General features: G+C 36.6%; 2 protein-coding genes across 3 annotated transcripts in view; one reads left to right on the top strand and one right to left on the bottom strand.

Annotated features, from left to right (window-relative positions):
* The window catches only part of GALK2 (galactokinase 2), a 143,901-nt gene extending 139,414 nt beyond the window's left edge, over nt 1-4,487 (bottom strand). Inside the window, exon 1 of the mRNA XM_019664627.1 lies at nt 4,145-4,487. Coding sequence (XP_019520172.1) covers nt 4,145-4,473 — 329 coding nt within the window. The 5' untranslated portion in view covers nt 4,474-4,487. The remainder of the gene's footprint in view (nt 1-4,144) is intronic.
* Nucleotides 4,488-4,513: 26 nt separating this feature from the next.
* Nucleotides 4,514-13,640, top strand: part of COPS2 (COP9 signalosome subunit 2) — a 29,397-nt gene continuing 20,270 nt past the window's right edge. The window contains exon 1 of one of the 2 annotated variants that reach the window (XM_019664651.1): nt 4,514-4,648. In XM_019664651.1, coding sequence (XP_019520196.1) covers nt 4,595-4,648 — 54 coding nt within the window. In that variant the 5' untranslated portion in view covers nt 4,514-4,594. The remainder of the gene's footprint in view (nt 4,649-13,640) is intronic. The other variant, XM_019664662.1, reaches the window with a different exon arrangement.

Below are 13,640 nucleotides of genomic sequence, written 5' to 3'. Positions count from 1 at the left end.
TTTCTGTTCAGATAAAGTATTTCAGCAAACAAAATAAATACCAAAATGAAACAAAACAAAAACTTGATCCAAATTCAAAGTAAAAGCATGGGTGTTAGAGTAACACAGGCCTGATTAACTCCTACATATACATTAGGTCTCTACTTAAAAATCATTTCCTCCAGGAAATTTTCCCCATTTCTTGTCCCCACCGCTACCTTCAAAACTAAGTCTCTAAGACCATAAATCATTTATCTGAAATAATGTTATTTCTGTGGTTTAGTCCAACTTCTGGAAAATATTTCTTGTCTTGACTTATAATAGAAAAAGGTATTGTTCAACAATTGAGAGATTCTACTTCAGCAACCTATTTTGGGTATATTCCCATTATGGTAAAATATTATACTTCTTTAATGTCTTCTTTATATGTTCCTTATTCATCTGTATATAGAATAGATACATCTCTCTAATATATAATCATTTAAATAAGGGCAAAAGATAAGCTCATGACTCAGAGAACTATATATTTATGTAGTTAAATACAGCATGCTAATCTTTTATATATCAATGTGAAAGGGACAGAAATTGTGCGAAAATGCTTTAACAGAATATAGGTTGTTTTGCAGAGTGAAAAACAACAACTACGCCTCTAAATACCCTCTTGTGCCCAGTCATAGTAATTATGCCACCAGTACTGTTATTACTTCTGTGTTTTCCTGTCTATCTAGTCTAGAGTCTTGCTACTCAAAGTGTGGTCCTCAGACCAGCAACTTCAGCATCACCTGGGAACTAATTAGAAATGTACAATCTTGGGCCCAAATCCACTGAATCAGATTCTGCAACACAAACCATATCTGTCATTTTAAATTTTCTATAAGTCAGCTTTAAATGAGTAGAAAGAAATAAATAAAATTAATTTTAATAATATATTTTACCCAATATATACAAAATATCATTTTAACATATAGCCAATATAAAAAACTATTCAGATATTTTACCTTTCCATAGGAACTCTCCAAAATCCAATGTATATTGTACACTTACAGCACATCTCAATTCCAACTAGAAAGACGTGGCTGCTGTATTAGTACATATCTAGACTCTGGCTCAGTGTCTATCATGCACTCAAAAAATGTTCAATGAAGGAATACATTGATGAACCTGGCTTAGAGGGATCCAACTACTTACTAACTTTGTGACCCTGGACAAGTCTGAATTTTTCCCTCCATAAAAGAGAGCTAAAAATAACCGACTTCATAGAGTTGTTATAAAGATTCTAAAACCACCCAACCTACCCTGCAGTCATTCTCTATCCCCTAAGTCTGGTTTGTTGTGTTTATGGCTATCTGAAATTACATTAATTATTTATTGATGTTTGTATTTATTATGTCTCCACCACTAGCATTTACATTTTACGTTTCATCCATTGTTCTATCACTCATTTAATAAGTGTTCATCAGGTGCTACTATGTTCTAAGCATTATTCTAAGCATTAGGATATACAAATAAACATAAACAAAAAGTTCTGTTATTATGGCAAATTGTAATTTAAATAAATGAATTGATTCTAAAAATCATCACAAACTCTGCATATAGTACATATTCCATGAATAAAAATGAACTCTGATGAGCAAAACTTTAGATTAACTTGATTTTGAAATTAGAAGCTTGCATTTCATGCTTAGAGTGTACATTAGACTTGCCAAATTGCAGATAAATTGTCCCAATTTAAAACTATATATTTTTTTCTTTTTATTTTCTTGACCCAGAAACTAAATACAGTACCAGGAATGTTCAAACTTGACAATACGTTCATCTTCTCTTGTCATAACCGTTCAATGTTGCCCACCTCAATAAAGTTACAATTATTATTTTAAGAATTTTTTTTCTTTTTTCTTTTTTTCGGGGGAGGGGAAATACATTTGTAAGGGATCTCATGGGACTGGCGTAATTCAAGAATTTATTTTGCTAAGAAATCAATTGGGATCAATTGTCATAGGTTGTCAAAACAACCTATAACATCTAACCATGTTGCATTCTATAGAGAAAGCGTTTTTGTTATATTTTTTGATTCTCAGATAAATCCATAAAAGTAAATGTAAGCCATAATGCAGCGGTAATAGTACTAATAATACTACCAGAATCCAGAGCCCTGAGGACTCCATGTCAAATCAATGCACTATTAAAATAAAAATGTGTTTATTGTTTATTAAGTAAAAGTGATGTCAGGAAAAAGAGAATATCATAACTGCACAAAGTATTCAGGCTAGGCTATGTGAATGAGGTGACATTTAAATGAAATTTTAAATACAGAAAAGATTTTGATGTGTAGAGATATAAGGGCATTCTCTGCACAGAAAGATTAACTAACATGTTTATTTATTCAACAAACATTCATTAGCACTTGTGTACCTAAAAAGTGTGCCAAGCACTGTGAAGACCTTTTTAACTTTTCTTAGCAAATTTCCAGACTGGGTTTATTAAATTTGGATATGGCCAAGGATATTATGCTCAAAATTTAGCTGCATTTTTCCTAATGTTCTTAGTCACTAATTTACTTAAATAATTCTTTCCCCATTGTAGGAGTAATTACATTAAAAGGCAGCAAATTATATAAATTCAATGTAAATCAACATGTAGTTTTATACATGTGATCAGTACATACATGGTTAATAATTTCAAAATTGCTATATTGACTGAAAAGCAAAACTGCGTAGCTCTGATTATGCTGGGCAAACGAATCTCTTGACCACCTTTTGAAGAGAATCGAAAAGGAATCTCTTTTTTAAGAATTATGGATTTCAGGTAGAGTAACCATGTGAGTTATTGTCCAAACTTCTGAAAGTGATGGATGCTGATAATTATTCTGGAACAACAGTACTAAACCAGGGCTGTCCCAGGCAAACTGGTATGTATAGTCACCCCAGTCATAGGGAGATTTTGTTTTGTTTTAAGGTTACAAGTAAAGATTCCTGAACTCAACCCCAGACCTACTGAATCAGAATGTCTGGTATGGGATTTGGGAAGTTATAATCTAATGAACTGCCATGCTTGGAAAGCCTTGGACTCTAAAGTGACATCATTAAAGGCTCTTACAATTCTAAAATTCTATGTTTAATAAGGGAATTTTGAATATGCACTGGCTATTAGGTGATATCAGGGAATGATTCATTTTCTTAGTGTAATAATGATGTGATTACATAAGCGAATGTCCTTATTTTTAGGACACACATAACTGCATTTAAGAGTGATGTGTCATGATATCTGCTTCTTACTTTCAATTCATTCACGAAATAAATACACCCATACAAATAAAGTTGATAGTGGGTAGACACATGTTCACTGGACTATTCTTTCCATTTTTCTGTATGTTTGAAATTTCTCATAATAAAATATCGGGATGAAAACATGGGGAGTATTATTGTTATATGAATTTTAAGAAATATGACAAAAATAGGTCTATACAAGTGATTACTAAAAAATCCAGTCCGTAATTCCTCTTCTTTGACTTTTTTTCTAAGAAGAAATAAAATGAAAAAGACATTTCATGCATAACTGTTTAAGATAGTTTTATTTTTGCAACATTCTGAATGTATAAAAATAATAGCATGCTTAAGTAAATTAAAGTGCATTGGTACATTCAATAGAGGAATTATTTATGCAATCATTAAAATAATCATTGTCAAGAATATAGTGTATACATTGTCCTATGCTATTACATAACTAGGTGAAAAAAGAATCCGAAATTATATGTGCTGTAACTACATAAAATTTGTGGATTCAAGTGGACAGAGCTAGAAGTTTATATAGAAAATTCTAACTGAAAAGCAGTATTTTCCCCTTTATTTCATTTTCTTATTCCTAATTATGCTAATGATTTTGTTTAATAATAATGCATTTTTAAAAACCAGCCGTTAACTACTACCTTAATTTGGTCCCAAGAGGAATAAAGGTCAGTTTATAATTCATTGAACTGAAGATTTGGGGCGTCTCGATTGATTGATGCTTAACTGATTTGGAGTATCCACAGAATGGTTTCCCCGACTACAACTATAACAATCACTACATATAAACTGTACTGCTGAGGTTTCCAAACATCACAGGAACACCCACTTCAATGTGTAGGCTAAACGCACACAGATAATAATGGCAGAAATAATAATACCTGTCATATAGGACGGGCATGTCAGCCTTTTCTCCACGAAAGGTTTCTGGTCCTAGGCTGCCTCTTACTTTCACCAGAACGAGATGGTTCCAGAGTCCCAGGCAAGGGAGGAGACTGTTCCCTTGCCTAGGAGGCTGGAAACTGCTCGATGTGAGCGCAAGGTTTCCATGGCCCTTCAGCTGAGATCTGCACCACTTGATGATTCCCCAGTTGCTAGGTTTAGTTGCTAAGGCACCAACCGTCTCGCAGGAAGAGAAAGCGGTGCACTGCCTTTTAGCTTCCTGGCGAATCCTCTCAACGCCGAGCGCATTTGTTCCGGGAGAAAACATTCAGCTCCTCTAAGCGCGACGGGAAGGCGAGGAGAAGCTGGCAGTGACGCCTCTGAGCCGCGAAGGATTGTGGGAGGAGGTTGTCTCCAATTTCTCCTCCCCCTCCCCCCTCCCGGCCAAGATGTCTGACATGGAGGATGATTTCATGTGCGATGATGAGGAGGACTACGACCTGGTGAGGCGCAAGAGACGGACCTCTGGGGCTGGAGGTGGTGTCTGGCTTTAGGAGCTGGGGCAGGGGCGGCCGCGGCCTCTCCCCATAGAACATGTGCTCCTTCCAACCTCTCCGGGTGCAGTGACAGGACGGGTTTACCTCCTCCCCCTTCCCGCACCGGCCCGGGCCCTGCTTCTCCGGCTTGGGGGAGGGGAGGGTAAAGGAACCAGCGAAGGGGGTCCCGAGCCTTGCGCTCCAAGTCCTAGCGCCTCCTCGGTTTACATGGACACCCCTGGCCTCTGGCGTCCGGTTCTCGGTGCCGCCTACCTCCTCCCCACCGCGCGCGCCGCCTCGGGGACCGTGCGGTGGTCTAGGCCCCGGCTCTGCCCTTTCGGGCCCAGCATTCTGGGGCCCTCTTCACTCTTGAGCTGAGCAGGTGCGAATTGCTGGGAAAAGGGTCTGCAAACTGGGAGACCTTACTGCTCCCAGGCCTGACCGTGAAACGCCGCTTGTGAGTCTTCTGGAAATATAGCTTCATTAGTCTTGTTCAGGGTTCGTTTTGGTTTCAGGTAAAGGTGCTGTGGAGAATTCAGAGCAAATATAGATGAAAAAGAGAAAAAAGTAGTTGAACTATGTGTTTTGTTTATAAAGAAAAGCTGGGGAGGAGGTTTTGCTTGTTTGTTTTGGTTGGGGGAGAGGGTGATAAGGGGATTGACCCAGTGGCTCTTTTCTTGACTTAGAAATTTCCTAGTGTTCAAAGTGAAAAATATCAACAGTGTAGAAATAAACGAATTTATGTAGCTTAGTGGTGATTTTTAAACATTCAGAGTTTAATTTATGAACGGATTTGCAGGGGTTTTTTAAAAATTCGCTAACATTTCTGGTTGCTATTCAAAAATATCTCTGTGGGAACTAAGAAAAATGATCTGGACCGAGAACTAACATCAACTGTTTTTTTATTTGGAGGCGTTGTGTGCATGGTTCGTGTATATTAAAGTGATGCTGCACTATTAATCAAGTTTTGAAGTAGATGCTTTAGAGAAGTCTGGCTCTTATCTTTTGAGTGCCAGAGAGTCTCAATATACTAATCGTTTTTTAATTAGTGTAAAACTTTTTTGTAAAGTAATTTTCAATTAATCTTTTCTATTTTAAAAGAATACACATATGCAAAACGGAGAAGGAAATGCTTACTATTACCTGAAAGTTATAATAGAGGTTTTGATAAATTCTTAAAGTTAGATACAGAGTTTTGCCAATAGTTAGGATTTTTGCTTTACATTTTGTGCAGACCAAACCAGTTGTAGGCAGTGCCTTCAGTTCATTATGTGTTACTTGTGATACCTTATGCATTTTTATTTATTACATGCTTTATAGTACAGGTATTTTTGTAACTATGGAAGTATTTTTTTAAGTGTTTGTGTTTTTAGTTGGTGTTTTTAAATATTTCTGCTTATCTCTTTACTAAGCAATAATAGTTTATTAAATACATACATGACTTATTGGCACTATGATTAACTTGAAGATCATCATTAAGAATGTAATGTAGGAATGGCAATGAGAATCTTATTTTCCCATAAAGTACTCAGTTTTAGCAAGAATTTTAATTAAACATTGTTTAACTTGGCTATGTTTCTCCATCCTTTTAGGGCCTATACTACATGTACAATATAAAGCTGAATATATTGTTTTATTTTATTTTTTTGTTTCTTAGCCCCAAAAAGTAAGATTTTGCACTACTACATAATTAAATGAAAAAATTTCCCCCAACATTCTGTTAAATAGTTGTCCTGCTCCCCGTATCTCTCTCTTACATAGCTACCATTCTGGAGTCCCAAGCAGATGTCAAGTAGTGAAAGCTTTTATGCTCTGTTTACTAATAGTTAAACTCTGTTACTAGCATACAATTTATTTAGTAATTTATTTTTTACTTCCTTAGTTAATTTATTTAAACCATTATATGTTAAAAAAGAAAAAGGATTAAGGGTGTTGGTTGCTGCTTTATGCTTACATGTTGCCAAAAGAGAAGTTTTGGGTGTTTTTTGTAATAGTTATTTGCCTGGGTCCTTTTTTTGTTTCCTGGGATTTGAAGAGTCTACAGAATTGACTTGTTGTTTTAGGGAAACTTCCTTTTTATTAAAGAATGTATTGTTTGTTGGAAATTTTGCCATCACCTTGTTTTAGTCACAATGTTAACTAAAACCATGAGGATTTCTAACCACATATATTCAGGATATTTTTAAAGGTTGTCTGTTGATAAATTTTAATACCCTAAGTTACTTTTTGTACTTGCCCAGTCTGGTGGAACTAGGTAGTTAGGATACCATTGGAAAAAGTAAAAATCTGTTTATAAAACTATACTCTTTTATTTTTTATTTTTTATTTATTTTTAGCTGAGCCATCCTGCCACCTGTTGGCAGCTCAGCGGCAGCTCGGCTCGGGCGCGAATCAAACCAGCGACCCTGTTGCTCAGAGCTCGCACTCTTGAGCGAGCTCTTAACCAATTGAGCCACTCGGCTGGCCCTAAAACTAGACTCCTTTAATCCAAGAGGATAAATAATGATTTGTGCCCACGATCTAAAAGAAAAGAGTACAAACTTGGTTAAAAAAGAAGAAACAAGGGCCGGCCGAGTGGCTCAGTTGGTTAAGAGCTTGCTCAAGAGTGTGAGCTCTGAGCAACAGTGGTTCGATTCCCAGCACGAGCTGAGCTGCCAACAGGTGGCAGGATGGCTCAGCTTAAAAAAATAAAAGAAGAAAGAAATGTAATATTCTTGACCTCTTCTAAGAAATTTTTATTAGAGGCAGAAGCAGGCATTTTCTAAGCATAGGAATTTATGTGGCAGTGAATGGAAAAGTAGGAGATGATACTGGTAGATGTCTTTTAATCCATTGCTAATTTTACAGATTCATAGTTTATTTGCTGGTCTAATAATACTAAATAACTATAAGGCCATTCATTAAGTTAATAAGGGCATTGATAAGTTCAATTGTAATTTCACAATCCAGTTAGTCTAACATGAAATTGCTTAGTATTTCTAATAATATTTTTAGAAAGGGCTTAAAACAGATTGACTTCATGTCAAAAGTTACTCTTTTTTTTTTTTTAAAGATTTTTATTGGGGAATTGGGGGAGGGGAAACAGCATTGGGGAATCAGGGAAGGGGAACAGACAGGTAGACAAATTGCTGTTTTTGTTCTTCAGTCTAGTTGTGGAGGACGTTGCTTCACTGGCCCATGTTGGTATGATCATTGTGCTCTTCCCGGGTGAGGCAGATCGGTCGCTGGTCATTGGTCAGCCGCTCACAGCGGCTCCCAGTAGCTCACACTGGCTGCCAGCCGCTCATAGTAGCTCACGGCAGCCCACTGCAGCCTACGCCATCGCCGGCAACTCACAGCAGCGCAGCTCCAGGTTGAGCTGTTGTTCACCATCTTAGCTGTAGAGGGCGAGCATCACTGGCCCTCAATGTGGGATTCGAACCGCAGCCCTGCTGCACAGAGCTGGCGCTCCCAAGGGAGCTCTTAACAGCTGATCCACTCGGCCGGCCCAAAAGTTATTCTTTAGTAGCTCCTGTGATAGGTAGGGCATTGTATATTTGCGTTTAAATGTATGACAAGGAAAAAATTGTCAAAAGCGTAGACTACTTCCACTTGGTTAAAAATGTTTCCAAGCTGTGAGCCTCATTATATTCCCCTAGTCAGTCAAGCTCATAGTTGTGATGAATGAATCAATGTTTACTAGTATTGTTTTTTTGTATTAATATATAGCAGTTTTAATACTCTAATTTACTTCTTTTTTGTCTACACTTTTTGGGAGGTGAGAGATGAGTCTTAGATATAGTATATATTGCAGAATCTCTTATTTGTCACCCTTTTAACAAGATCAGCACACAAATGATAGCTTGAACTTTAGTTTCTCATATAATAAAGAACCTTAGAACATAGTTAAGCAAATTAAAAAATAACACTAATTTCCATTTTTAAAAAAGATTTTGAATTGATGTAAATAGAATATATAATCTCATTTGAAAAAGAAGTGATTCATATAGGATGAGGGCAAAAGAATAGCTTTAGGGATTTATGTGTTTAATATAAAGGTTCTTGTCATTCATTGTGCATATAAGAAGCTAGGAGTTTATAGGTTATTTTCCTCTGAGACTGTTCCAATAACTTAATGCTTGACAAAATGTTAGCGATCTTTACAAATAGATTTTCAAACAATGTTTTTTATAAGCATGGGCCAATGTTTTCTATGCTGCATACACATTTGGAATTCTGTATCTAGTCTTCACGAAGATGAGGCTTAAAAGAAACATAATGTGTTTAATTGTAAACAATTAGAAATAACCCCAAGTTATCAGTAGTCGGGGAATACTAATACTAATACTAATACTAATACTATTAGTACTAATAAGGTATTGTGGATAAATTATGGTATATCTAATAATATGGCATATGCAATAGAATGCTATGTCAGCATTTCAAACTATGTATCTAAAGAATATTCAATAATATGAAAACCTTGATAAATTGTATTGGTCAGGATTCTTGGATAAGGGACAGGAAAAATGGCAAACTAGTTTAAACTGAAAACAGCATGTATTGGCTCACATCACCAGGAACTATATATAAGTATAGCTGGATTCATGGGCTAAGTTAACGGTGCTGCATCTTTCTGTATTTCTTCTGGGCTTCTTTCCCCACTGTGTTGACTTAATTACCTTCACATTATTATCAGAAGATGTATGTGTCTTCTCTGTTATCTCTAACAGGAAAATCCTAGGAAGGACTTTCACTAACACACTCAGCTTAGGTCCATGTGTCCTTGTGTGAACCATTGTCTCACTATAGAGAGGGAGATGGATTGCTTGCCCTCCTCTGTGGGAGCGGTACTATAATTGGAAACCCTCACCTGGAAGAGGAAGGGTTAATTACTAATACTGTGCACACAGTGAATGCCTATCCATTATAAATATGTAATTCGTATTACGGTTTTATTGGGTGGGAATAAAATGTATTTTGTCAGGTGGGAAAAATATAGAAAAACTGTCTGGAAAATCTGAAAAATGTAAGGAAAATTAAAATTTGTTTATTTCTTGCAAACCTTTCACAGTGAACCTATAGTACTTTTATTAATGGGAGTAGAGGGTCAGGTTACAGGGTACAAATGATGAACAAAAATCTTATTTGATCTTGGGTGGCCAAACAGTGTGTTTGTCATTGCTCAAAGTTTTTTAGAGTTCCAAAAATTGTCTTCAAATTCTGAAGCATCTAGTTTTTTAAGATAGGTAGTACATGCACATGGTTCAAAAACATAAAATATAAAAATAAAGTTTCCTTTACATTTCTGTTTCCCATTTGCCCAGTTCCCATTCCTCCCCATAGATAACCAAATATGCATTCTTATCCTCCTCCCTTTTTTAAAAAACCAGGATGTAGCATTTTATATAAATTGTTCTACACTTTGGGCCTGCCAAGTGGCTCAGTTAGTTAAGAGTGTGAACTCTGAGCAACAGGGTCGCCAGTTCGATTCCCACATGGGCCAGTGATCTGCCCCCGAGCTGAGCCGCTGCTGAGCTGCCAACAGGTGGCAGGATGGCTCAGCTGGTGAGAGCAGTGCTACTAACAACAAGGTTGCCGGTTGACTCCCACATGGGATTGTGGGCTATGCCCACCCGCAACTAAGATTGAACACGCACCTTGAGCTGAATGGCCGCGAGCTGCCAATGGGCAGCTGGATGGCGACTGGACTTGGAGCTGAGCTAGCTGCGCCCTCCACAACTAAGATTGAGGGACAACAATTTGGCTGGCCCCCTTTCCCAATTCCCCAATAAAATCTTTAAAAAAATAAAATAAATTGTTCTACACTTTGCTTTTTAATTTATCTTAGAAATTATTCCACGTAAGTATTCAAATGCAGCTTTTCACAGCTGCATTGATTGTATAAATGTGCCCTACTTTGTTTAACCAGTTCTCTATAGCTAAGAATTTAGCATGTTTTGCTGTTATAAACAGTGTGCAGCTTTTTTTTTTTTTAGCTTCAGTTGTAGCCAGGTTTTATCCTTTATGTAGGTGTCAAAAATTATATTCAGAGAATTGTATTCAAACCTTATTTATCAGGTTTGATAAATAAGTTGGGCTATCAAACTGAATGATGCTGGTTTTGGTTAGAAACAGCTGACTAATGAAGGTAGTTTTCTTGAGCATTTCAGAAGCATTACTTAATAATCCCTGTCAGTATAATTGGTTTTTGTTTTTGTTTTTTTTGTTTTTTGTAGAGGGCAGTGTCACTGGCCCTCATATGTGGGATCCGAATCGGGGCCCTCTGGCATCCCAAGCCAGCTCTTAACCATCACGCCACTCCGCCGGCCCCTTGTCAGTATAATTGGAATAATTTTGCTACTTGTTAAAGTTACTACCTATAAGAAAACGCTCAGTTTGCCGTATAAATTTCACTGCATTTTCAAAAAGACCTGTTAAGCTACCTCATAAGTATACCCTGTATAATGAAATGAGAGAGGTTCAAACAACAATAACCAAAATGATAAGTAATGGGAAACAGTTCAGATAAACTTAAGGTTTTTCACTCCTAACTTAAATATATAAACTATGAATACCCAACAGTGAATTTATAATTGTATATTCTATCTCAAAATGAACACACAGGCCTCAGTGAGAATTAGAAACTTCCTGTAGGATTCAGCCCTCACATTTGATAGGAGAGGAACTAAAGCATCACGTATGAGTGACTTAAAATTTACACAACAAATTAGTGAATTAGTGAAAAAGTCAAAACTAGAGCCCAGGTCTAAAGACTTTTATGATGGCTCTCTTTGGAAAATGTAGTTTCAGAACTGAAAGTTTAGAACAAATGACAGAAAGTTTTAATTTACACCATCCATAACAAATGAGGACCCATTAACTTCAGTGAACTTTTTAAAGTTTGGATAACTATGAATGGCTAAATCCAGATGGCTACCTAGGATTTGGATTATATCTAGTCTTTAAAGATAATGGGACATTACCCTTTATCTCTCTCTGTGCCCAGCATCTAGTACAGCTCTCTAGCCATGGGCAAGGCTTGGAAAGCATTGTTAATGGTGAGTCTTGTTTCTAGAGCACATATATTTCTTAAGATCTTGTTGACAATGGACATAGGAATAAGTAGATGAACTGTGGAACTGGCGCTGTTCAGCAGTGACTACATTCCGTCATAGAGCAAAAATTGCCCCCTGGCTATTGTGTGTCATGTCATTTTGGAACATTCACCCACTTTTCATTTCAATTGTGTAAACACTTATTGGGCATTTTGTAATATATCAGGCTGTGAGGACAACAAGACGAATAAGAGAAAGTTCCTGCTTTTGAGAAGTTCATGGTGGGGCAGATGAGGGGAGGTGGGAGCAACATATAGGGCTCCATGTTAGAGAGATCCATGTCATGTTGAAGCTTGACTAAGGAGAAACTTTATTTTGCTAAGAAGAGTTGGAGAAAGAATTGATGAATACGTTTCCCAGGAGGATTAGGGTGGGGGAGCATCAGAGGAGAAAAGTGGGAAGTTTGTTAAAAGGGATGGTGGTTTAGAATTCTTGGCAGAGAGAACTGTGTATGCCAAAGTAGAGATTTTAAATTGCATGGCATATTTGGGAAAGGAAAAACAGACTTGGGTGATGTGGATGGATCACAGTTTGCTTTGGGTAGATGTCAGGTCATCCGTTATTATATAAGTAGGAACTGTTACGAACTTCAGTGTTTTGTGTTTGTTTTTTTTAATACCTTTGATAATGTTCAAGTGCTTGTCCTTTTCATATATTGTTAATTCTTTGTTTATATTGATTAAAATTTAAGTTTCTCTTTTAAAAAACATTTTGTTTAAACTTTTACAAGTTATAGTTATCTGACATAAGGGAATTCTGTTTAGCAATATTTAATACTTTTCCTATGGTCCCTATTCTGTCTAATGGCACTGTAGTCATTAGAGATAACAATATATATATTTTTTTATCTTGTGCCCATGTAGTGGGTCCTTTTTAGTCTATATTCTTAATTTCAGTTGACATCTATATTAATTCTATCCCCTTCCTTTTCTCCCTATTCTACTGCTTGGAATCATCTCTTGGCCATACTATTGTAAGAGTATCCAGTGGGCTACTTCATTGCTACCAGTTCCCTTCTTAAAACATAAATCTGATTATTTCTGTATAAAATCTTTTAATGGTTCTCCACTTGATCTAAACTTCTTTAGTCCTGTTCCTCTGTTCTTTAGCAGTTTATCTCTCAGCAACTCATTACACACAGCCTGTGCTTCAGCCCAAATTATTCATGATTGTTCCCAATACACAATGCCATTTCAAGCTTCCATGCCTTTGCACACATTAATTGCTGTGTTTCAGATGCCCTGGCAACTCCTGTTCTTACTTTTAGAACTGGTTGGGGTAACGTTTCCTTCCTCTAGCTCACACAAGTGTAGTTGATTACCCCTTTTTGAGCTGCCACTGTACCTAGTATGTGTCTCTGTTATTACTTTTATTGTGTTTTGTTGCTGTTTTGATTGTACATCTGTCTGTATGCATGAGTAGCTTGAGGGGAAAGACTTAATTTGCATTTGTTTGAGCAGTACTTAATTGCTGGTATATACTAAAGATCATTATCATGGAGTATAAACAATAGATATCTAAACAGAATTATTCTAAAGACTTTTCAAAATACCATCAGTTCAAAAGTTATGCCAGTGTAATAACTGAAGAGTAATTTGCTGTAGTGCACAGCTTGTATTGATGGTGTGATTCACTGAGCCCCGGAAGACAGGTTAATGATGTCTTAAAGGCTGGTTCAAACCGTGTGAACATGGTGTTACAGATCAAAACAAGGGACTGCCTAATTATAAGACGCCTATCAATAACATCATTTGTGTGAATTCTCATGTATTTATACATTTAAGCATAACATTTAAAGATTGAATTGTAATTATGCCGAATGTTATACATTCCACAAGTTAATCCATATAATATGAAAAACC

The sequence above is a fragment of the Hipposideros armiger genome, unplaced genomic scaffold (genome assembly GCF_001890085.2).
Source record: "Hipposideros armiger isolate ML-2016 unplaced genomic scaffold, ASM189008v1 scaffold_12, whole genome shotgun sequence".
Taxonomy (NCBI): domain Eukaryota; kingdom Metazoa; phylum Chordata; class Mammalia; order Chiroptera; family Hipposideridae; genus Hipposideros; species Hipposideros armiger.
The sequence above is the reverse complement of the archived record's forward strand: the minus strand, read 5'-3'. Positions and strand labels throughout refer to the sequence as shown.